General features: G+C 31.0%; 2 protein-coding genes across 4 annotated transcripts; one reads left to right on the top strand and one right to left on the bottom strand.

Moving 5' to 3' along the window:
* Positions 1 to 1,497: 1,497 nt before the first annotated feature.
* On the bottom strand, positions 1,498 to 6,171 carry LOC125068028 (transmembrane protease serine 5-like). Its single transcript, XM_047676987.1, has 5 exons — positions 6,031 to 6,171; positions 5,585 to 5,804; positions 4,821 to 4,927; positions 3,551 to 3,738; positions 1,498 to 1,727 (listed from the first exon to the last, which is right to left on the bottom strand). The coding sequence occupies exons 1-5, from the start codon at positions 6,152 to 6,154 to the stop codon at positions 1,575 to 1,577; spliced, it is 792 nt and encodes a 263-aa protein (XP_047532943.1). The 5' UTR covers positions 6,155 to 6,171; the 3' UTR covers positions 1,498 to 1,574.
* LOC125068029 (calcium-binding protein E63-1) lies at positions 4,817 to 25,392 on the top strand. Of its 3 annotated transcripts, none has more exons than XM_047676989.1 (8): positions 4,817 to 4,972; positions 7,961 to 8,225; positions 14,043 to 14,075; positions 16,216 to 16,303; positions 20,309 to 20,452; positions 23,085 to 23,217; positions 23,758 to 23,906; positions 24,261 to 25,392. In XM_047676989.1, exons 2-8 carry the CDS (start codon positions 8,133 to 8,135, stop codon positions 24,281 to 24,283), a joined length of 663 nt encoding a protein of 220 aa, XP_047532945.1. In that variant the 5' UTR covers positions 4,817 to 4,972; positions 7,961 to 8,132; the 3' UTR covers positions 24,284 to 25,392. The 3 variants fall into 3 exon arrangements, with proteins under 3 accessions (XP_047532945.1, XP_047532944.1, XP_047532946.1); XM_047676988.1 differs by having other exon boundaries at positions 7,958 to 8,225; XM_047676990.1 differs by lacking the exons at positions 4,817 to 4,972; positions 7,961 to 8,225 and adding an exon at positions 8,252 to 8,782.
* The last annotated feature ends 983 nt before the right edge of the window (positions 25,393 to 26,375 follow it).

Genomic DNA, 26,375 nt, shown 5'->3' with positions numbered 1-26,375 from the left:
AATTTTATCAAGTAGAATATAATTTGTGCATTATTTAATAACATCAAACGAATTGGTTTCTCTTTACTCGAGAGGTTGCATGGCCAACTGTGAACAAAGACAGGCGAAACTTACGAAAATATCCGTAATAAGTTACTATATCGATTAAAATGTCCATAACCTTTATTATTTTAACATTTAGTTTTATTTAATGAAATAATAATGGTGATTTAAATAAACAAATTTGTAAATATATTTATTATCAGGTACGAAGTACATAAGTGTGAAACTATGTAATTTATCCTAAGTAATCTAGCAGTGTTGCTTCTTCGTAAAACTATTATTGTTGTTGTTGCAGTGTAAAGTGTGGCGTAGGATAAGAATACTTGGTATAAAATATACTTCACTTGTGACCGCAGGATATTTATATTAAAGTAAATCACTGGCCTAACAAGTTGTATGAATTTATTTTATCGCTATAATTGAATATAATTATGATATTATTATTGGGTAACATTTGTCGTTTTGCGTAAATGGGCGATAATAATGCATAAAATCGGTATTTTAAAGTTTGCTGTAAAGTGTGCAGTATATTCTAGTATAAGTACATTCCGTTCTATTATTATATTAAAGGTCAACAAACGTAAATATGAATAATTAATTTAAAAAAACGAAGTTTGTCTTAAAAACTTTGATGACGATTTTTGTTATGGTATAACTTCACTTAACGAATGGTCCATATCTATACAACCTCTTTAAATAACGTAGGCATGTAAAAATAAGAATATTTATGTGTCATTGATATTTAACTATAATAAAACCTTTTTATATACGAGGTTCCTTCGAATTTCGAAAAGACCTCTAGAAACCTAAGGTTTTAATAATTTAAAACCATTCGAGCAAACGATAGAAATTGGAAATCCACTATCATATGTGAAACCGGAACTGGTAATAACAAAAATATTACATTCATGTAATAGTGAAAAAAATAATTTATTTGATTACGAACTTTTTTGTTATATTAATATGTTGCGATTATTGTTAATTTTTAAAAGCAAAAGGAAATGTGATTCAGGGTTTTACGTTAAAAACTAATTACATTATAAAAAAAACTAAATCGTGTTTAGTAAATTGGTGTAGTAAATAAATGTATTAAAAATATATTATATTCGTTTTACTGTATTATGATACATTTTTTTTGTAGTTTGGATGAGAAGCACCGACCGAAAGTGATGTCTCATTATATTGCAAATCGCAAGGAACTTGACAAGTCCGGCTAGCAACTGACTGAAGTCCGATTACTGTATTGAGTGAAAGTTTGGTTTTGCTTAATATGGATTTATTATTGATATATTTTTGTCAATGTAAGTACATGAGAAATTTACACTTTTATCAGTTATATGCCTTATCCTAAGGTAACAAATCGATATAAGCTTTTAATTTACGTCTAGAAAATTCTGCTATTACTCTCCGTAAACAAAATGAATCGTTTAGTAATAGTAATCGGACATTATTATTAACAACGCTCATTTAGAAGAGTATAGTTTATTTGTAACAAAGACACATTGTTGTACATACTGCAGAGTACGAAATTCTTATTGTATATTCTTTATAACGCTTCTAAGCCATTGTATATGAGCGCCAACACTGACGTATACTCCGGGAATCCCGGGAACTCCACAACTGAGTCCGTACGCACATATACCTTCAAGCTTACCCGCACATATCAATGGACCACCAGAATCTCCCTGTAAAATTATGAAATAAAATATATTTGTTATGGTAAACACAACATACTTTAGATATGTATAACCTACTCAATTACTAACCTACTCAATAGTGTTCAAATTATCAATGTGATATTTAAGATATTAATTGAAAATAATTATCTTTTATCTTTTTATTTGATTATCTTTTAAGTTAATTTAATTATTTTATCCGTGCATAACTAGCACTTTCTATATAATTATGCTAATTGCCAAAAGACATTCATTATCTTCAAGTCAACCGTAAATATGAAAACTAACAGGAAAAAAAAAACATTAAGAATCAGAATTCAGCTCAGGGTCAAAGCTTGTGGAAAAATGGGAATAAATGATGTACAAAGATATTTCTATGTGATCATATAAAAATATCTTTGAAGCAAGATAACGCAAAAAGCGCGATCGCGTTTCTTGCGTTTATAGGAGATCTAAGGCTTACTTTCGAACTCTGCGAAATCTGAACTTTGAGAGAGATATGATAGGATGCATTATAAGGAGCAGAACTCGTTAGTAAGATTAGAGCATTATATATTTATGAAACAGAATGGTAAAAGAAAAATCGATCGAAATTTCCTTAAACTTGCTTAGGAAATTAACTTAATGGATTAATGTTTTTTTTTTTTACGGAAATGCTGTGATGTATTTTTAACTAGGTAACTACTCATTTCAATACAATATAATGTGGTGTTCATATCGACTTATTAGTCATCAGGTGATATAATAGAACGATTCGATATAATTGCATTTAAAAGATAAAAGCCCTTTTGATAAATTCCCCGGCGAACATTATAAAATACTTATACATGACAGCAGAATCTTTAATAAAACATATATCTACCAAACTAATTTCTCAAGTAAGGTTGAAGAAATAAAACTTTGGCTGCAAATTGATGCTGGTCTTAATTGGAATTAACTCGTTCAATTCAATTAGTTAATACCGGTTTGAAAAGCTTCCCACAAATAACCTTATTCTAACATTATATTCGATTGCCTTACTACCCTAAGGGACACTACCACTACTTAGCGACAGCTAATTAAAATATATTATTTTAATCCTTTCCCTCCTTACGGTACTTAAAAGTAAGGGTAAGGGTTACAGCAATGATATGGTTATCTTATTTATTTGTAAGAATTTTTTATCTGCTAACATTTTATTATGTTGAATGAATCATTTTTGTTTCGCTTGTTATCTCGATCAGCTATCGATTTCGTATGAAGTGTCGATCGATAGCTCACACAAACTGTGATGTCGTTATTTGAAGTAACGTTGTTTGTCATGCGAAATATATTTTAAACATTTTCATGATTATCATTATGGTATCATTCATCATATATTCTACCGCCAAACAGCAAACCAATGCCTATGGGCGGTGTGTCCTAATACCTTCACTTAGAAATGTATACCAAAGTTCCAAGTGAAGGTCTGGAAATGTCTCATAGCTGGGCTAAGACTTTCTCTTCGTTTGAGGAGACGGTTATCAGCGTATTGCTCCACGTTGTTCTAATGAGGATCAGTGGATAAACATATTACAAATGTTTTGCTTTACCGCCGACCACAAGATTATAATGCATACCCGTGATTGAACCCACGAACCTCCGTTAAACTCTACGTTTGTCGTTGTAATATCATGTCATCAAGATCATAATTATTATATTTAGCTTGAATTGTGTCCCATAATATTTTATGTCCGGAATCTATATTCGGTACGTAGTACACATTTTATTACGTTAAGGCTATTATTTCCGTACATATTGACGTAGTCGATAGTGTCGTGGTATGAATAGGATGAGATATAAAATTATCGAACCTGGCACGCGTCTACTTCTTCACCAACGGCGCATATCATTCCGCTATCGTATTTTGGAGCTACGTATTGTCCTAATGATTCAGTACACTCGTCCAGAGATACTAGATTAAGTCTTGCAGAGAGTAACGTGCTTGAGAGTTCCTCTCGATTTACATCTCTATACCCGTAGCCGTAGATTGTACACTCACCTATGAAATTTCAATAGTATCAAATGAGGCAAATACTAATCTTACCAAAATTGAGAAAAATATTAGTACACATTAAAATACGCTTATTAAGCGCGTGTTGGTGTTCACGTGGTATAATATAATTAAACACTTGTAGGTGTTCTCAGGATGATTTCCTTCACTGTTAAATAAGAGATGAATTGTAAACACAAATAAAGCACTAACTCAGTGGTTTAGACTTGAAGAAGCGACATCTGTCACTATTTCCTTATATTAATAGCATTCAGGAAGAGACGACGAGAGACATTACATCGACGTATTTTCAATGTAAAATTTATAATACAATATTCATCTGTTTGTATGTAGAGAAATCTCTGGACCTTTTCATATCATTTTGTGTATTAATAAACGACGTCCTAGCGAAGCCAGTCTCTTACCTAAAAAAAAAATTTTAAGATTTCTTAATCTTGATCAACGGTTAGCAATAATTATGATTTCTACGTCTTGTTCGATTCTCGTTTAAATATTAAAATGCTTCAATTGATAATTTTGACAGAAATAAACCATGTATGTCTTATTAAATGATTAATATATTTTAATATAGGTCATTACGTGATTACTCAATAATAACATTTGTGTTACAGTCACCTATGCTAGTTAAAGGGCTCACGTGACACATGATGCGTTTAAAGAGATTATAGAAATAGAACACTACAACTCTTACTTTGACACGATACAACCAACAACAATGTACATATGTACGCAGTTTTAAATTTACATATTTTTTAATTATATCTTTTTTTTCTTTTATACGTGTACCCATTTATTTAAATCTTCTTTTGAGTAGGCATTTTAATTATTATTTAAGATAATATTCAGTAGACTATTTTCAGTAATTCTAACTATATCTTAAAAGTTCACAAAGCCAATTATGCAAGTAAGATACTTTTATTTACTTCTTTATCTGACTGTCCGTTTGTAACACCTTCTTATTTTGATAGAAACGTTTGGCAGGCGCACAAAAACATTGTAATAATAGCTCATTGGCTGTGACAGAGCTGATTGTTTGAAGGCAAGCTCGTTAGCAGTTCATTCACAGTTACCTGATATTCCAAACGAGGAGTTGGGTAGCACTGTATCATTAAGCCATTTTATGTCATTCAATTCAAGTAGTAACCGCAACACAGCAATGTCATGTGCTCCAGAAAATCTGAAACCGTATAAGTTTCTCACCGACACGTCTATATTAGTTTAGGTAAGCTGTTTTCATTCCCTCTCTACGAAGGCCGACAAATAGATTTGTTTTTGATATGACTTTCCCAATAATACTAAGAATTATAGATATTGGGCTGGCGGCACAGCGGCTTTGAAGATGTCTTCTGAGCAGCATGCATATTGATTAAAAATAAGTCAACATAATCAAAACTATCTTATGAGTTATTATAACTCAAGTTTAATTCTAATGCGAAGTAGCTAGACTGAATTCAAAAGTTAAACAACTATAAGATATGTCACATTATTATAGTGAACATCGTGGACCCGAAATCTTGGAGAAGCCTAGGGGTATCATGCTATTTCGCATCTTATTGTGCCGTATGTATATCCACTAACTAACAGGAAAACTACGTGGTGGAATAAGCTCCAATCTTCTCCTTGAGTGGCCAATCATATTAATATGGTTTTTTTCCCAGCGAACGTAAATTTAATTGTACGCCTATTTTTCAAACGAATAGAAATAAGCAACAAATACACTAGACATGAACGCTCTAGACCAAGGCAATTTGAATATCATTTTAGTTAGGTATTGTAAGGACTTTACTGTAAAGTGTCACTAGTACCTATATAGTATACGAGTACTTGCACTTACCGACTGTATAGAGGATGCGGTATAATTTCCAGAACTTGAGCGTTGGGTGGCACAATGTTATCATCTGTACAATAGTTCTTGAGGGAAAGACAATAATTCTCCGGTTCGTGTTCGACGCAATGCGCTGCTGTCACAGCAAAATGTGGGGAAATTAAGGTGGCGCCACATAAATGTTGAGAATTCCTTGCGTTTTGTAAAGATGCGACTCGATTTTGGGTACCTTTAGTAGAAGTCAAATTCACATAGATATAACTCTTCATTTCCAAACAAAATGTTTAATATTAAGTGATATTAAGCTGTGGTAAATACTAAATTTATTTTAAAAACATAATTTAACCGTCACACATACTTATATTCAAATATATTAATATAATGTGGACATATCAATAATCAATTATTTTTAAACCAAAATTTTCAAATGACAAACAATAAATAAAGGAGAATACCGCAAGCCACCTCCTCTCCTCCGATAACTCTCTTTACTCTACCACACTCTATTAAATACAAATTTGTTACTGATATTAATAAAAACATAAAAAAATCAGAACTAGTTAAATTGAAAATAGACATATCGTTGTGACAATAACCGGCTATGGTCGCAACTTAAATAAAAATAACAATTAATACTTTATAGTCTTCGTATGTATTGTAAAAAAATCGTGACAATTAATATCGATTTACAATTGTATTCATATATGAACAGGTGATTGTTCAAACCTACACGTCATTTTTCAAATGCGTATTGAAAGTACCCATAGTGAAACCAACGTTGAAGATGAATTGTGCAAAACTGAGACGACTAATTGAACTCGAAATTCTTTTAATTTCACGAAAATATTTTGTGATGTCTTACCATTTTATGGTTTTTGAACAATGCATAATATTTTTCCAGTAATTATACTTTAAATATTTGATAAAAAATTTGGTAATAATAGCATGAAAAGTTATATTTAAACACGTGTTAGTACCGTATGTTTGACAACTACCAGTATACTGAATGGAATTTTAAATTAATTCATTTTATTAAAAAAGAGATAAAATCTTATATTATTAGAAAAAACAACATTATGTTACCCAAAACTATTGGTTATTTCGACATAGATATATGTTTTTTCGTTTTTTATTCAGTATGTATAGGGTACAGCATATTTAGCAGGCTTACCGAACATTCGTATTCGACTAAAATACCGATTATCCCAACATATTAAAAAGTAATTTGAGCATACATACCCTTGGAATTTATAATGTAAGCATGTAATAACGAATAAAAACGAATCTTTTTGAGTGCCATTGAGTGCTATGGGTTGAAGTCTGGACTTGAGACAATATACTTATTGTACCACCTTTATTCTAAAAGAAATATATATTTAGTAGAATTTAACATAATTCAATTAAATTACAAACGCAATATTTGAATACTAATAACATTACTCTTTACTTAATATTTGTTTAAAATGACTGGTTTATTAATTATTTCCAAACGACAGCCTTTAGGCTGGTTTACAGGTTTACCTGTTGATCTAGCTGGAATTAAATTTGAAACGGTTTCCCTTTTGAAAGTTAAATGAGCATTATGAAAGGGTGTATTCAAAATTCTTACGAACTGACATGATATTCCTAAGATTTAGTAATACAACAATAAATATATAAATTTCCCCGTTTGTTAGAGTTAGGAATGACTAATGAGCAAATTGTAGTAAATTGTCCATGGGAAATTTAATTGTCTTTGATGAGTAAATATTTTACAGTACGCTAAAAGGCTATGTTATGAATATGGTCTATGCTGGAAACATCTATAGTAATAAATATGTAGGTATGTGGGAAATAATAAATAAACAAAACTTACACCTAATAGTCCACACAGTAATTAAAAAACAGTTAGTATACGTTTATTTTTTTAACCAATTATAACCTACGTATAAAATAAATAAAAAGGTCTCGAAAGAAAATTAAAAATTAGAAAGTACTTTATTACATATTGTATCTAATATACCTATGTTAATTAACTCTGAGTCTCCACTTACTAGGTAAAATTGTAAAACCCATAAATAGGTACTCATGAAAACTATCTTTTAAGATAACAGAAGCACTTCCTTGATGATAACAATAGAATGGAAAGTATGGTTCAAACAAGTCATCCGAGTATTTTTATATTTATTTTTATCGACCATATAAAATCTATTTTGCATTTTAAAGCTTCGTTCCATTTTGATAAAATATACTTATATATATAGTGTAATAACATAAATTGATGCCAATGGTAGTAACCTTACGTAGTAAAAATAAATCGCAAGTAATTAGTATACATCATAAGAAGTGTTGAGTGCACCAAAAATAGTTGGGTCTATTAATATTTTGTGTTATTGTTTTTAGTAGCATGTTATGCCAAAATGCAGCGACAGTGGACAGGTGGGAGCGGACGGCGATAGCGTTGTAGCAGCGAGGTTTATGTAACGCGAGGAGCGGCGCGGCGCGGCGACTGTCGAGTACAAGCGGGCGTGCGGTGGCAGGCGGCAGTGCTCCGCCGACCGCCGGGGCACACCGCGCCATGGACCGCCCGAGCGGAACACCGCCACAGAGTCCTTCCGCCGCGCATTCCGGATTTGGCGCCTTCTGCAATGCTCTTACTGAAACGCTTTCGGTACGTACCGTACCAAATCGAACTCTATCGTTCGAACGTCGTCATCGCAATGTCTACGTTGGCTCATATCGGTCCGATTTATAATACGATCGCCGCCAAAAACGGATTTTGGCGCCGACACACGCTATCCTTACAATGCTCTATCAAATCTGTAACGAACGCCAATTTACCTAATTGAAGTGTCGCAATGTATCTATTTTGAGACGCACGTGCTCTTCGAGGTCATCGAGTGTAGTCCGCACACACAGCTTAGGAGACAGAAGGTAGCATGGAATCTGAAAAGTTATCAGGGGAATAAAAAATATAAACAAGTTTATTATTAGAGCGCTCGTTCGGACCGGGTCGCACGGCCGTGATTTGTCCGATGGTGGTGATATACCGAAATACCCGCGCAATAAACGAACATCCAACGTCGTACAAAGGCGCGACATTAGGCACTCGTCGCGAACTCTCCACGCCGCTCACCACGGCCGGCACCATACGCGACATCTTCTACACGCCGCGACTTTGCTGTGCCTTCATCGTCGCAGTGATACCCAGCTAGTCTACTATCATAGGTACTAATAGAGATATGAATACGGATAAACGGATAAAACGGTAAACGAAAAAAATTAACGGAAGATAGGACGTTTTTCGTATCACGTTCAAATAAATGTGTATTGTGAGTGTCTATGAAATGAGTGAATTTTAACTCTTCTATAAGTTATCGGTTAAATCGTGAAAATTTAGTTTTTATTTAACATTCTTGTTAAACATGCACGTGTCTCAATTAGCGTAATTTACGTAAATGTGACCGTCGTCAGCTGAAAATATGTGGTTGGATTTACCGCGCCGATGTCTGTGTGTTCTTGATCGTTATACTTGAAATAAAACTTATGTAATATAATTGATATCTATACATTTTTAAAACACAGGATGTCTAATGAAAGCATATCGTCATCAAGAGTACACTTTTTAATTATTTTCAATGCATGCATTGATTCTGTTTATTTACATTTTACATTAAATAAGTTAATCAAATGTAACAACAACCAATTTACATTCATTGCTGTTTTTATTATTTTCATTATAGCATGAACGTATAAAATTTACATATGAAAAGCAAGGAGTAATCATAGTGCACAGTAAAATATAACATTTGTGTTCGTGCTCGTTAAGTGTTGTTAATTTGAGAAACATTAAACTCAAACAAGATTTATATGTGTATGTCGTTTAAATCTAGTTATCATGTTTTACTTATGTTTACTCATAACTGTAAATAATTTAACAAAAGTAACTTAATTTTTGCTCCGTCTTTGTTCGATAGTAATTTTATTATTATTACAAGTAAGTTGCTATTTTGCCGATATATTTCATATTGCTGATAGTTATTCAAATTCAGTAATAATTTAATCATATAATTCTTCTTTAACATTCTTATAGTGTTACATCGTTAGGGAGATTGGAATCCTTTTAAATATTTGTATATATTTTTCGATGAGAAATAGTTGTTAATGATGGCAATTGTTTATTCAAATCAAATGAATTTTATTGAAGTAAGCTTTACAATAAAGCATTTTTGAATCGTCAATATTTCAACTCTACCACAGTTTTGTAAAGTATCCTCCAGCGAGAAAAAACCGCAAGAAACTCACATAGTGGTTCTTTTTAATAACGAGATTTATAATGACATTAGTATGATATCCAATATGATATCCAGATATTTTATTAACAGTGATAGGCTTATACAAGTTTAGTTAACCGTTTACATGTACGAGTGCATTCCTACTATGAGCTGTCAAATTACATTATATACATACATTTCCATACAGATTGTCAGGTGCCAGTTATAAAGTCGGAACCTGTCCTACCACAAGAAACAGACTATCTAACGCAAAAATATGTAATTAACTATACCGGACTGGTATTTCCTAAGAATCGCGCGTATAATCATACAAACACTCCAGCGCTATGTATGAACATATAGATTATACCTACTTATTAAAAACCTTAATAGTCTGAAAATATACTCTACAACCTAGGTGTTGCTTGTGCCTTGATAAGTTATAGGTGGTTTTGTGTTTTTCGTCATAGTGTCCGTATCTGATTAATAGTTTAATGAGTACTAAATGAAACTACAATAATGAGTAGAATTAGGTAGTTGTATCATATATTATATTATAGAAAGAGCAAAAATTATGGAATGTATTCTGACTGTAATCTCACTAAGCATTAGGACAGCGACCATTTTGGTGTTTGGAATGACTGACAAATAATAGGATCATTAAATAAAATCAAATTTCTTCAACAGCAATAGTCACGTCAGGAGACCTGTTATAAGATATATTGAGAGAATATTATTTGGTTATGATAAAACGTAATCAATTATTATAGTGTGGGTAGTTTAGAAATTTTTGTTCGTAAAATGCTAATACGCTTTAGATTTTGAAAGTCAGATTTAATTTATATCTGTGGAGTAAGTGGCTCGACATCCTCGAGGCCCTGGGTTCAAATGGGTCCGATTCACGGCACTTAATTATTGGGTTTTTCTGTCAAATCTCAGTAATTGCCCGAAAGGAAATAAAGAGTGCTTTTCTCCGTTGAGAACGCCTGCCACGGCTGAAATTGTCGTGTTCATAATCATTGTAATTGTATTTTGAATAATCTGGTCCTATTAATCAAGGACAGAAGTTTATTTTTAAGCTTATAAACCATTTGATCTTTTAAAATCACGTCAATTAATGAAATGCTATTATTTCAGTTGAAACGTTGCTGTGTATCAATTTTGCAACGTAATTAATAAAATAAATCATTTTTTCCTGTCTGTATGGAAACTTTGGCTTAAAATATATTCTGATCATTGAATATGAATAGTTCTATTAGTTATTTTTCTGCACCTTTTTTCTTTTTATTGAGAGGATAAATCAAAGAGCGGAAAAAGCATTTAAAAAAACTCTTTTTCAGATAAATAAACATCGATAACTCATACATCGAAACATATGTACATTTCGATTTGTAATTAGTACGTATCGTGTGTCGTGTGACAAAAGGCATAGTGGCCATTAGTTAGGTCACACCAATATAATCTAAATATACAAGTACAGTGCAAGGTTGGATCCAACGTATAAAGGTTTGACCGCATCGATCGGCAAACGACGTTAGCATTGCCCTCTTTTTCTTTCCCAAGATTAAAATTCCATTGTGACGTACCATAAATTTTTATCTATTAATCTTTTAAAAACTAACTTAGCTTGCTATGATATTTAGAGATATTTTATGACAGTTGCTTTAACCTGGGTTCGCGACAGCAACTTACTAATACAGATAATATTAATTGCTGTTATTAATTAAATTACACAAGTTTCGAATGTACATTTTTTTCGTTTATTATTTTATAATAAATTACTTAGTAGTATTTAGATGAACTTGCGTTCGCTAGGTTTTTGCCGTTAATGGGAAATTTATATGGAAAAAAAAATTCTTAAGTTTCCTGAAAAACGAAAGAGTTCTCGAAACTATTTTGTACATTAATCAATACAAATAAGCTATAAATATATATAAAATAGAACTTGATCTTTCTTGAAATTCGTCTTTTTTAATTCGTAATAAATTATATATTTAACCTACAGCAGATTTCCACTTGTTCTTATTATGCTATGAAGTGGCATACATGGACAGAATATTTCGTGCTCAATTAGCGTAGACACGCGCCATAAAAGAGGAGAAAAAAAAATAAGTATACTATTTATGATTAGTTTTTATTAGCAAGTTCGTATAAAGACACGATATCTACTCTGTACATAAGGCTCAAAGAATAATATTTATGTATCCTTTGACGATTGTGAACATTTAAAACGTTCTTCAAACGGTACGTACCTAATACTAAATGACATTTGCTATATTTAAAAAATTTTACAAGTAATAAAATTTTCACAAAAGTAAAAAATGCATGACGAGTCATTCTAGTCGGAACCGTTTGAACGCGGGAAATAGCAATTGGACAGCGGCACGCATCAGTCGGTTCAGTTTAGTGATTATAAATAAAAGATAGGAAACTCGGCCACTGCTCCTGCTATTTCGGCTTCTGATTGAATCTAACACTGAAATCAAGAACACGACCAGGTTAAAGTGGGTTTGTTTTAAACATGAATTTGGATTGTCGATGGGGTCACATATTTAGGACCGTACGTGTCTGGTTGCTGTGCACGATGCGAAATGTAAGTCTTTTAAAAATGTCTATAGAAAACAAGTATTAGTTTATTAAAAGAAAAAAAAATGTTGAAATGAATTTCATTTGTTAATTTAAATAGTAATTAATTTTCCGGTGCTTTAAATTGCTTGTTAATCGTTCAATTATCTAACTACATATATACCTAATTATTATTTAAATGTTTAGTACTCCTTGCTACTGGATTTATATTGTAATATAATATTCAGTGAGACACGTGACTCGACTCATAAAGACTTAATCTGACTAGGTACTTTAGACATGAGTTAGTATACAGTGTTAGTATGATGTAAACGTAATCTTGTAATCCATGTTTCAAGATTGCTTTCGCCGTAATCCTACGATTAAAGCAAGTTATGCCTAGTATTTAAAACATTTCCTCCCAATTTATTGGCACCATGCCCGGTCTTACGGTTATTATGTTCAGTCGTCGTATATGACAAATACGCGTTATCATAACTATAATAGCCATGATTAACATTCGTTTATAATAAAAAAAAACATTCTTTCATGAATAAAATCTTTACGTCGTATCACCTGAAAATGTTATTTCGATCGATCAACGACCTTTGGTATCACATATATTTATTTGTACGTTAGATCTGAATTATTTAGGAAAGCTTAATTATAAAATTATTGATAATATCTTTATAATAATTATGATTAGTGTAGACAAATTAAAGAGCATTCTTGCCACCATTCCACGCGGTCAAGATTTATACAGTAACTATTTTTAATTATTTATATATATTTAAGCACTTAATGTTATTAAATAAAGAGTTGATTCATTAATAAAAATTCAATAACAGGATAAACGTCAAATCCAATCAATAATTTATCAATTTTCAATTTTTTTATACAAAGAAATTATATACAGGAATACTAATCATATACAATACACAATAAAACGATATCTATCTACATAGTATACACGTTAAAAAATGTAAAGTGCTGATATATGCACTTATGTAGTTTGATTTACTTATTTTCTGCTATACTAGAGGATTTTTAAAAGACTTTTATTTAATTGTATGTGTAAGAAGAAACATTTGCATGAGTTTCCTATACTTTATTTTATAACATTTCATATTTTTTATAAGAATTGATGTTGGCGGCTTGAATAAGCCTATAAACTAAATTGTCTCTATAAAAATAATTCTCAAAAAATTACACGAAACGGTACCCAACTATCGAATGGGGTATTATATACCAAATTACCTTGTTTTCAATTTGAGTTACATTTTTTTTATGGTATTCGTTGGCGGACGATCATATGGGCCACCTGATGGTAAGTGGTCACCACCGCCCACAGACAATGTCGCTGTAAGAAATATTAACCATTCCTTACATCGCCAATTCACCATCAACTTTGGGAACTAAGATGTTGTGATCTTGTGCCTGTCGTTAAACTGGCTCACTCACTCTTCAAACCGAATCACCACAATACTAAGTACTTTTGTTTTGCGTTAGAATATCTGATGATGGGGTGGTACCTACCTAACCTACTCAAACAGGTTCACACAAAGCCCTACCACCAAGATTATATAATACTACGAGTTCCAAAATACAAATATGTGAACATTGTAGATGACGGTTAATTTTGTTTACAGGGTATGGCAACCACTTCGAGGAGCCGAAGAAAGGTGAGATATGCTAAGGACAATTTAAAAAAAGCTATACGTACCTACGTACCTACACGCTGTGTGTACCTACAAATTATTTTACATGCATATATCCAATATCTTTATACTTTCGTATATAATAACTCATGATTTAAGTATATAAAAATATATTTTAAAATTTGGTATATTATTTATTTAATATTCATTCGTTCTAGGAATTTTCGTTGCCAATTCCAAAAATGTTTATTATATTTTAGTTATCTTTAACTTTTGGTACTCTTTTGTCATTTAGTCGAAGTCAACTTTAATGTTTTGTAATACCAACATCACTTACAGTATACAGACTACAGTGGTAATGTTTGGAATCTTTCAGAGCGTACGTTCGCTCGTTTGCCAACACAACTCTGTTATGCTACGTATGTTTGCAACTATGTGCCTAATTTGAAACATTGTGTCCCCTTGACTTTGACCACTTTACCGAGTTGAAGTATTTTGGGCACTTGTGACTAATATATATACAAATTGATATGTTTGAATTGCAACAATTTATCTTATATTATGATTCATAGAAAACTCAATATTAATCCACACTCGAGAATTATCTACCTACTTGTAGGTACTATTGTGGTTTTGTAAACAAGCAGTAAAAGAAAATAGGCTTTGAAGATTTTAACGTAAAATGTTGTCGGAACCGTCTTTGTAGTGAACAATAACTCATAAACGCTTTGAACGGCAGGAAAGAAATGTCTATTTTTTTCAAGTAGCTAAATGTTGCAGAAATGTTTACTGGCCGTGTCCCGAGTTGATGCTGTGCCAAACACGACATTAGTTATTTCAATACTAACTTCATTTACTCAAACTAGAACTTACATATTTATCAAAAAGTTATATTTAATAAGTCCTTCTACAATACTGAAACATGTCGAAGCGCCAACTTTATATAAGATAAATGTAAGCTGACATAAATTCTTGGCATAAATAACATACATATATAATAAACTCTGGTCCCTACAGTTGACATCATATTAAATCTTAATATGATAAATGATCGGTTAAAATGAAATTATGACATACCTAATATGTGAGTTGGCAATGAAACTTTGTAAGGGACATAATTCATAAGGTATTCCGTTATGATTGATAATCTAAGTATTTTAAAGTTTAACAGAGTTGTTTGTGTTTGTGTTTTTTTATTTTAATAATTCAATGCAATTTTTTATATATATATTGCGGCTATCTGTACTGCAACAGTTCCTAGTTGACAAGTGAGTCCAATTATTGGCTTTAACGCTTCCTACATAATGTGTCTTTGGTTGTGCGACGTTGACATTACACGTCTCGTATACACTTTTTAATAGAATGAAAATAAACAACAACAACCTATAGTTTTATTTTACTTCTTATATCTTAAAACAAGCAATTTTTCACAAATGATAAGCCCTATTTGAAACAAGTATAATTTTTTTACTGGGTTTTCTGTGTCAGAAGCCAAGTTTAAAATGTTGTTACTGAGAACTATACAAATTAATAATTTAAGGTCTTCATTTTATGCTATTTTTAATAATTGTAATAATGTAGCCAGATTTGAAATAATTACGGTTGAAAAAATGTCTTGCAAAAATTACATAAACAAAAAATGCTCGACGAAAACCTTGTTACAGATTTCTAGGTAAAATAGATGTTATATTACTCGTAGGTGGCGTTTATTTTGTTTCCGACATTGCGAATTACAGTTTACGTTATAAATAATTTGAATTCGAATTTTGATCGAGTTCTCGACTTAATGTGTTCTATTTATCCATGTTTAGCTTTACCATTTAGTTCTGTTAAAATAATAAAATGTTTTTATTTAATTATTGCATCACCTTACTTATTATTGCAAAATCTTTCGTATTTTGTAATTGTTTTTTTTTTTCAAATAAAACAAATAATGTTTATATATATGGAAAATATAGAATCTATTGATCAACCAATAGACAGATAAGACAAACAAAAAGAGTGATAACGTTCGGAAGTTGATAAAGTTGTACTGATATATCGCTGGCACATTATGACCAGTAAAGTCACTGTTATGAAATAGAATATATTGTGTACTAAATAACTCTTTCAAGTTTTGTGTATGTCTAATTTAAGTAATTCAAATAGTTGTAATGGATTGCAGCAAGAAGATGAGAAAAAAAATAAAAAGAAGCAGTCTCCAGTGGACGACCGGCCCTCGGTACCAGCGCCAAGTGAGGCATTGCTCAATAGTAAGCATACGAAAATATTTATTCGTATATTTAATAATTTTCATTGGATCACAATCATTTTCGTTCGTCAATGTTTATCCTACCTTGTAAGTTAATACTATCAAATTTACTTGATGTCCATTATGGCGTCAATTTTCGTAAATCGATTCTAAGTTTGCCTAACATTTGGTGTTATAGGAATTTTACGTACTTTTACCTATACTAATTAAGTGAAATAGTTAAGTAAGTTAATTATGTAAGCACATACTTTAATTATATTATATTAATTAAAGCAACAGGTATGTCGCATCTATTTAAATATCTTTATAGTTATAATTAAACATTACCAGCATATTTCAGAGTGCTATTAGTTTAAAAAATAAAGATAATGTATTTATTTTTTATTAACAATATTTGGCGGCGATATTCAAAAGTTATTTTAATCCACATTCCAAGACCCTGAAAAATAATCAAAATACCACTTATCAAATCATGATAGCATCGATTTCAAGGCTCAGGAAATGCACACTAACATTAATTCAGTATTTTATTTGTTGTTCATTATAATTGCTAAAATATTATGATTTATATAGGTGCACGATAAGATAAGGCGAAATTTTACAACCTTAAATTTACCATTATTAGATAAGTCGGTACTTATTTTTGGAGACTTTTAGCCTTAATTATTGCGATTAATGATAACATTTCAAATAGGTTTTGTTAAAATATGATTATGAGTTTTAGTACAATACCTTTAGTACTTAATTGTTTAAGAAATAGGCCGAAAGAAATTGCAATAATCCGAGTTAACAATACTGACTTTTCATCTGCTTAGTTTGTGCTTATAATTCAACTCTAGCTCAACGGAAATGAAGGACAATATCGTTGGAAACATGCATGTATCGGATGAAATTTTGCCGGCAGTCCGGATTGTAATAATGTCATTTATATTCTACACGAAAATTCTAAATATGAAACATTTCGCTTATTTTGTAGGACGTTTGTGAGACTTTAGGGAATGTGGAGCATTGACAACATGTTAGAGCCAATTATATATAATATAATATCACTTATTTCTTACACATTCAAATGTCTTAAGAATAAGAATCGAGGCGACAGAAAAAAGCAACTGTTATTAAGAACATCCCACGACACACACATAAAAAAACGTTTATATAGGTGTCTATTTCGAAACCTGCGATAATTCCACTAAATATATAGTGTTATTGTTTACGAGTCATTTCAAACGTTTTAAAAGAAATTAGAGAATTCATTGTTAAACTTTAAAAACGTTTTGCAAGGCTTTTAATTGAACGCTGTGATATTATAGATCTATTCACTCACAAAGGCGTTCACTCCATTCTCAATTATCAGAGTGCATTAATATGAATGACGCTTGTGTTTACAAGATTCTTAGAATGCGTGAGATGACTAATGTCAGAATAAAGACAGCAAATAAAACAAGTTAAATTGGATTATATTTGTTAATGCACGACGATAATTTAACGCACCAAACGTGAGTGAACAGTTCTATCTATACATTATTAAAATATTTGGCTAGCGAACTATATTAATTGACTACAAATTACGAAAACTATAAAATAATTCAAAGCAAAATATAAGAGATTTGTCGTTGAAAAAATAAGCTGCTTAAAATACGGCGAGCAGGTGGAACTATTTAGGTAATAATAAATTAGGTAAAATAATTATTTTCAGCGTCAATTAAATTTCCATGGTCGCTTCGTCGGCTGTCTTAAAATTGAAAGATGAAAGATAAGAACTGTATCTACGTAGCGTTTCCCTAATCTTTTGTCAATATTGTGAACGTTATAAGGCAAACTGATGAGAGAACGCTCATTTTCATAAAACATCTTGCCATTAGAACTAAAGTGATTATCATAATTTTACATAAATCAATTATATTTTGCAATATTTGCTATAATATAATCTAGTTGGTGTGTCGTTAGTTACTCGAGCGAAATGACTTTTCAAAAAAATAATGATTTCTGTAAGTAGTTTTATCAAAATAGACATTTAAACTAATATTTTTCGTATAGTGTTTATTTAAGGTCATAGCCAAGTTCTGTTTAGAAATTAAAAAAATAAATCGAATTGTATTCGTTGGAAAGTTTCGATAAATAATTCACACATTCGTTTATAAGTAATTGCTAATTTTACGATGCGTACATTATAAAGGAGAAAATTTATTCGACGCGATGGGAGTAAACCAAAATACACTTACTGACAGTATCGATAAAACACACATGTTATCTTATATCTTCATGTAAAATGATGTAATAATCAAGGATTCTGTCATCGAAGTCGTAAATTTATGTCAGCGCTTATTAGTTGCAATGCCATTTACCAGAATTTATACTTGTTGTGATAAACATATGGATACTTATGTATACATAAAACAGACCTAATATAAATCGGAAATCGTAGCCAAGTGGCAGCGAGAAACGAGATCTTACTAAAATATAATCAATTTATAATGCAGGCGGCAACATACGTTTTTAAATAATTACTACGATTTCTAGATACAAAAATCGACATACATATATAACATAATCATACGGCATCTCCATCAACCATCCAAAATGCAAATCGCTTTATTGGCTGTTTGGCTTGGTGTATTGAAAAAAATTTGTTGGGCGTAGCGCCACTCTAAAAACAAATTTCGATTAAACCTTCAGACTTTCTGTCGTACGTCTTTTGGTAAAAACTGTGTTGATATTCAGTAACAGATTTATACACTCACGAAGACACGCCCCTCAACTTTAAATTATCGCCGTTCATTAGTTTTGATTGACGCTCGTGCTTAAAATATGTCTTAGTATGCGTGAGACGATTAACAAAAAAAAGTACAAACAGAAAAAGAAATATAAGTTTAATTATATACCCTTATTAATTTAAGTTTAACTTGGAGGGGCGCGTCAGTCCAATAGCAAGCGTATCCCTAAAAATAGTGTAGTTCCCTCATTTCTGCAATTATATGCAATCTCCTAAAACAGAGCTAGTAAGAACTGATGATGAACTTCCAATAGATCCAATAATCTTATATGAAGTCATAGTAGCGATATCTGTTAGGAATGGTAGCATGTATCACTATAATTTGGGAACGTTCGTATCAGGGCACGCAGTTGTACTTCCGAAACAATGGAAATGTATTATTAATTATTACATATTATTTACAGAAATTCTGATATTTCAAATTTATTCGTCCGATTTATGTCAAAATTGGGATAGGGATAGGATATGACATTAAGTCATGTCGGATATAAGCAAAATAATATGTTTTATATGTATTATATTTTTTGATGACCACTGTTTTCGTAGATATTTTTATATCGTTCGGGGGCTGTTTATGCGTATTCCGTTCAAACGATTGCTACCAAAATTTTTGTACGAGAGCTTTTCGTATTTTGAAAATATTATAAGTGTACCTACATAATCAAAGATATATAAGTAATAATAAGAAAAATAAAATCAACACATGTTGCACATAATTTTGTTTATATTAAAGTAAAAGTAGCTTAAGCAAGTATTTTTAAATATATTACAAGATGTTTAAATTAACTCATTACAAAAAGGACGCGAAACTAACTGCATTTTATATTTTTCAGGATTCCATATTTAAGATCTAGTATCAGTAATTTAACTTATATTTTAAAAAAATATATATAAAATACAATTTTTGTTTAAATAATCAAATCAAATATTCACTTACAATCTAGATGTTTTAATTAGTAGCCAATATATAAATAGTTCTACTATTTAACTTCTAGCTTTATCACAGATCAATTTGGTGTTACCGTATTATCGTGTTGTCCTTTTGCAAATTATATTAACATTACATTTAGGTATTAGAAATACGAATACATATCGTCTTTTTTAATTCGTTTAATTAATCAGCTTAACATAACGAATTACCCTTGTTGAAAAAAATATTTCGACAATAATAATATAATGAAATATACCGCGCATTATAAATGCTAATGCCTTAACCTATGTTTTATTTTCTAGATCTCCGAACAGCATTCGGTCTGTTGGATAGGGATAGCGACGGTCACGTAACGCCGGCGGAGCTGCAGTTTATGCTGCGCAACCTAGGCATCGAGGTCAGTGACGACCTCATAGCCGATCTTATTAAGGATGCCAGTAAAACTGGTGAGTAAATCCAATATAAATTCCCTTTATTATCTTATTCTTAATAATATAATAAACACAATATTATATAATAAGCAGAAATTTAAATGTTGCTCGTGATTAGTATTCTCAACTGTTTGATCACGTGACAGTGTGCTTGACGTGCTTCCAATATTGCCAATGAGGTGGAAAATGTAGCTTTATTGTTTCTTGTCATGTTAAATCTATTATTACATAGTTTTGTGTAGAGAATTATTGATGTTTAGGGAAACATAGTCATCTAAAAATACTTCAACCCTATAGATATGTATAAATATAAAATTTAACACCTTGAAATCACTAGCCAAAATGTCATGAGCTTTTAAAATATATGTCCTTGTTAAAGTACTTTCAGCTGAGCATCGCCCACTTTGCACTTTGATTTGAATTGTTGCCAAAAACGAACAGTCTCGCGCAGATTTTTATTCATGTTAAGATAAATTAGGTCATTTAACGATCTTGTAACCGGCTAATTGTAACTGTTATGTCTTAAATCGTGCATAATTAATATTATTACCGAAGACGCTGGAATTTGGTTCACTAATTTGTGTTTCGCTTAGACCTGTGTTATTGTTGGCAAAAAAAATGAAACGATAAGACTGATTTATTGAATTATATTTTAAAGGAAAAGTAAACAAAGTTGATTAAATCGATGGAGATAATTTATTCGAGGTATTATTGTAATGGCGTGCAGGTGTGGGCCGCCGCTTCCGGTGACCTCGCGCGTTCGCACGGCACCCTTACACCCCTTTTCCTGAACGCGCAACATTACCACAGAAAGATTAGACATTTACTTACAAAAATCGTACAATGTTGTACGTGTTTTTTTATTTAAATTAGCATATATATATATATAATAATTATTTTTTTATATAGTATTTGACATGTTTACTTACATTGACACAATAGAAGTTAACGCAGCAGTGGTTTAGAATTATTATATAATAAAGTTAAGGACTTAATCATAATCAACATGTTGGATACATGTTGATACTGTGGTTGAGAATCGACCATATCTTTTTCAGGCTGTTCGTTTTTTCTACATATCTATGACACAATAACGAAATCGAATAATATACGTACCATAAAGTTACCTTAATTTGCATTAATAATAAATACTAAAACTTATGTCGTCTAAATTTCAAAGTTCACGAAGTTATGTGGGTACTTATATATAATGTAAGATTAATTGATTCTGTTGACTGTTTGACTGAAACAATTCTCGTATGCGCTTAAATTTAAACAAATATTATACTTGATAAAGCGCCAACTCTGTTAAGAATTTACCTTTAAAGAAACATAAAGTTTTGAAACTATAATTATGGCGAAATCCTACGCAGTTAGATGTACAAAGTTTATGTTATTTATGCTAATGATTTATGAAGGAAACATGAAAGAGTCGTTACATTGTCTTGTGTAAATGTGTGACGTACTAGAAGCACCTGTAACGGACAAAAATACTTCGGCATCACAGCACGCAACGCGCTACACCTACCATCGCAATATGCTAATCCACCCTTCCTATCAGATTATTCGGAGTGCCCACTTTACCTTTAAATTAGATCTTAGATTATTTTTACATTGTGTTATTTCAACCATTTTACTTAACTATTATTATTTTAGAAAATAATAGAATAAACGAATTCATTTATAGTATAGATAACAAACCTTTGTCTTATGTAAGAAAGAAGTATATATTTGAATTTAACCAAGACTTAATAAATTTAAATTCAATGTTTAATATTTTTTCTATTGTAATATAAACTATTTTTTTTTATATATGGAATCTGCCCCTTACAAGCATACTTGACTGTAAAATTCAAATTCAAATTGGAAATGAAGATATACCTACAAGATTTTAATTTAAGGTCCAATTAAAGGCATGTGAATCGTGTATACTTTTTTAACTTAATTTAATTTTAAAATACATTACTAGTATTGAAAAGAATATTGAACAATAATATATAACAAAGTTTGATTAGACTTAAATATATAAGTATTATTATTAGTCTTGAATATTTTCAGTAAGGTTGACAAAGGGGAAGTCGTCGAATACATTTTTTTTAATCGTTAGGAATTTAAATAAATACTTTTCAAGTTAAGGGTTATCGAAATACATTTTCCTATATTATAATCTTACGTTTACAAATTGGTGGCAAACTCACGATGTTAAATTTTATTAGGTTAAACACTTGCGTATGAACATTAACAACGTGTCAAAGCCAAAAATAGCGCAAAGCTCAGCAAAGGCTACGTCATAACTGTAATGACTTCCCTTTTACTGCGTTAATTAAGTTTTAACGACACAAACCCTTTCATTAACTATCGCATTATCGCCAACGGTAATGAGTGTGGACTTGTATATTCCTATAGGTTAAATGAGATCATCTAGTATTGTAAATTATAAAATGTTTCATAAAATATGAAATACAATAAAAAATGAAGCTTAAGTGAAATATTAATAGTTATCAAATCTTGCTTGTAAATAAAATGACTTACTGACTATTCAAACCGGAACACAGCATTTTGTAGCATATATGATATATTAGAAGTACCTGTTAAGGCAGGTATAGGCAGCATTAAATAATATCTAATACTAAAAAAATTGTTACAGGAAATGGCTTAATAGATGAAAACGAGTTCATGCAGTGGGTGACAAAGATTCAAGCACTGCAAGGGTTAGATGTAACAACGACTGGAGGAGATTCGGAAGAAGAAATAACGAGAGATTTGCTGGCAGCATTCAAGTAAGCCGTGCATTCATTTAGTTAGCGCCATGTTAACAAATTAAAGTGTGACTCATAAAAACCTTCATTTCTTTGCAATAATATATGAGTATGTTAAACGAAATATGTTTTTACATTCAAATCAATGATTAGGTAATTAAAATAAAAAACAGAAAAATATTATTTTATAAATCGAAAGTATAGCAAACAAAATCCCCATTCACAGAAATGTTTGACAAGCTTCAATATTCTTTACAGTAGATTCTTTAACAATTACGGTGATTACGGTATTATGGACGTCATTTTGATAAGAGTATGCCATAAATTTTATAAATATTCTAATCAATGTCGAATATCGCCTTCTTACATTTCACGCTCGTGTTCTGCGGTGAATTTCGCGTTTCTTTTTACAGAATACCTCTCCTGTATTTACAGTCCACTCCTTGCAGTTTCTCATGTCACAATATATTAACCATAAATTCTAATTCACTGTTAATCTCATACTTAATATTCAAGTGATACCACACTACATTGATTATTTACTTGTGGTTTATATTACAGAGTGTTCGACCGCGACGATAACGGATACATAACGCGGGATGAATTGCGCTCAGCACTTGAAATTATAGGAGAACCTGTGACGGACGCGCAACTGAACCAAGTGCTGGCGCTCGGGGACATTGACCACGATGGCCGCATCGACTATGAAGGTAACAAAAAGCCCAAGTAAATCGATCTTTAATTGGTGCAACTCTTCTCCAAAATAGACTGCACTAAGTTTCAACTGCGAAGTTGCTGTAAAACTTTACCGAATCGATTTTGCAGTAATGAAGAGTAGACTGTTAATGAATTGATTATGCAGTTGAGCAGTATAAGCATTAGGAACTATTTCATAGGCCATTTGGCATAATAGTGTTTATACTTCTTTAAAAATATATATAAAAAAATAATTCCATTTAAACAAAGCACTATACAAATTGCTAAGATATAAAACTACAGACGAAGTCAAAAGTGCACAGATTCATCAAAATTAGAAGAATATTTATTGAAATTTTTTGTTGCAGAGTTTGTCAAGATGCTGTTGTAATACAAAAAAAATCATTGAAAAAGAAAGACCTCACTAGATATATTACTGTCTATTGTCATCGATGTTTCAACGACGTCGCGTCATAGTTAGTTCAGTAGTTATTGTAACTGGATACTGTCCAAGGATCGAGTTAGGTTAATTTACTTATTTATAGATTTTTATAGGTTATAGATATAACCGTGTATAGATGAAATGTTTATAGGCTTCATAGAAGGCAGATTGAAATATTTGACTAAAGATTGTTAACGTTTTGAAGTAACTCTTATATGTTATTTTCTTTTTAATGTCTGCCTTGAATAAGAAGTTGAAACAGTAAATTAATTTATATATCTACGGATATTTTAAAAAAAGTTTCTTTTTAGTCTTACCTACCTTAGTAGGCTACACGTACATGCATTCGAGCAGTTTGTTTTTTTTTTATACCTACTGCAAAATTAATGTTTGCGGTTTTCGTCTGTAAGTGTTTTTAGTCAATAAAATTAGAGATATTTTTATATGCATGATAAAATTGCAAACGCTTTTTACAACGACAGAGCGATCTTCGTTTGGACTCAATACGACTGATAATATAAAACAAATATTCTTGGATGTTTTTATTTGTCTATATTGTACTTACTTGATAAAATGAAAATTTTCTTTTATGCAATCTTAAGGCACTATGAAATATTAAAATTTATTAACATGGCAATACGAGCTTTTTGGCGTAAAATTACTTTAGGTTAACAAATCAAAGCTATACTTATGTATAATATATCATAAAATATTCTAATTTTATGGTTGTGAAAGATAATTTATATCAAAACAGTTGTATATATTACACCGTTTCAATGTTTATTTATATAAATACATAAAGCGAATGGAGTATAAAGTTCAGTGCGAACACAAGATGCCCACACACATTATATTTTTATTTTAATACAAAAGGCTTGCTTTGTAAAGACTATTTCAAATGTGAACTATTATGAAATTTTGCAACAAATATTTTGTAATTGTTGCTAAATATTTGTAGTATCAATAAAGTTCATGGTTGCAATAGTTTAAAAAATAGCCTTTGAAAGGCATGTGATTTGTATTATTCGTGATCAAATAAAACATAAATTTGTTATTTATTTTATTATATTACTAACTCCCTATCCCTCGTTATTCATACAGATTTTGAAATTAAAATAAAACATCAACTATTAACATCTAATTGTTATGCTTAATAAAGACTCGTTGATGTAGTTGTCTACCGAGGCAGAGACTCTGGATCTACATACCCTATTTCCTTCAGTCCCGCCATAACTAGAGAACGACTATACCGATATCATTCATCACTTTTTCGAAAGTCGGTTTCCTCATTACGAGATTTCCGAAAGTATAGTCCGATTGACTTGAAATTTATCATAGTTACTTCTTTCGCGATGTAGGCACTTACTAAGGATTATTGTAAATTTAAACTTTTTTTTTTTTTTGAAGTTTAAAGGTTCAAAATTTGTATGAATTTTACCATACGAAGTATAGTTGCCTCAACCTATATTTAAAATTCTACTATTTTTTGTGATGTAGGCAACACGAGTAGAAAACCGAAAACGGAGGTGGAAATATAATGTACTTGACGGTGATTGGTTACCACCAAAAGATATTGGCGTTACAAAATATATTAACCATACCCCAAATCGCCAGTCTACTATTACCTTTAGGAACTATGATATATTTTAGGCCTTGTGGTGTTGGTGTCTTATAGCGTGTATGTTAAAACTGAAATAACAACTATGACTAACTCACTGTTCAAACTGGAACAAAATAATACTAAATATTGCTGTTTGCTGGTTGAATATTTGATGAGTGGATAGCACCTACCTAGACGGGCTTAGCCCTACCAGCAAGTGCTATATAACAGAAAAAGAAACAGATCGTGGCGGGAGTTCTCAATATAGTATTTATATTAATCAGTAAGAAGTAGTAAAATTGTCTATGTCTAAATGTCATTGTTTTTGATAAGTTATTTTATATATAATTTTAATATATAAGAATATGCAAGAGCTATACCAACTCTGTTAAAATAACTAATATATAATGCATAAATAATTCAGCAAGACTTATGAATTTA

The sequence above is a fragment of the Vanessa atalanta genome, chromosome 13, assembly GCF_905147765.1.
Source record: "Vanessa atalanta chromosome 13, ilVanAtal1.2, whole genome shotgun sequence".
NCBI lineage: Eukaryota > Metazoa > Arthropoda > Insecta > Lepidoptera > Nymphalidae > Vanessa > Vanessa atalanta.
This window is presented reverse-complemented; position numbering and strand designations above follow the sequence as displayed.

What these genes read in the sequence shown, in the direction of transcription:
- LOC125068028 (XM_047676987.1), bottom strand. Translation starts at nt 6,154, where the DNA reads ATGTCTATTTTCAATTTAACTAGTTCTGATTTTTTTATGTTTTTATTA. An exon ending in AGGAGAGGAGGTGGCTTGCG is followed by an intron (nt 5,805 to 6,030) that starts GTATTCTCCTTT and finishes CTTCTACTAAAG; the next exon opens with GTACCCAAAATCGAGTCGCA. An exon ending in AAGAAGTAGACGCGTGCCAG is followed by an intron (nt 1,728 to 3,550) that starts GTTCGATAATTT and finishes ATAATTTTACAG; the next exon opens with GGAGATTCTGGTGGTCCATT.
- LOC125068029 (XM_047676989.1), top strand. Translation starts at nt 8,133, where the DNA reads ATGGACCGCCCGAGCGGAACACCGCCACAGAGTCCTTCCGCCGCGCAT. An exon ending in CTCTTACTGAAACGCTTTCG is followed by an intron (nt 8,226 to 14,042) that starts GTACGTACCGTA and finishes TTTTGTTTACAG; the next exon opens with GGTATGGCAACCACTTCGAG. An exon ending in TGGCCGCATCGACTATGAAG is followed by an intron (nt 23,907 to 24,260) that starts GTAACAAAAAGC and finishes TTTTTGTTGCAG; the next exon opens with AGTTTGTCAAGATGCTGTTG.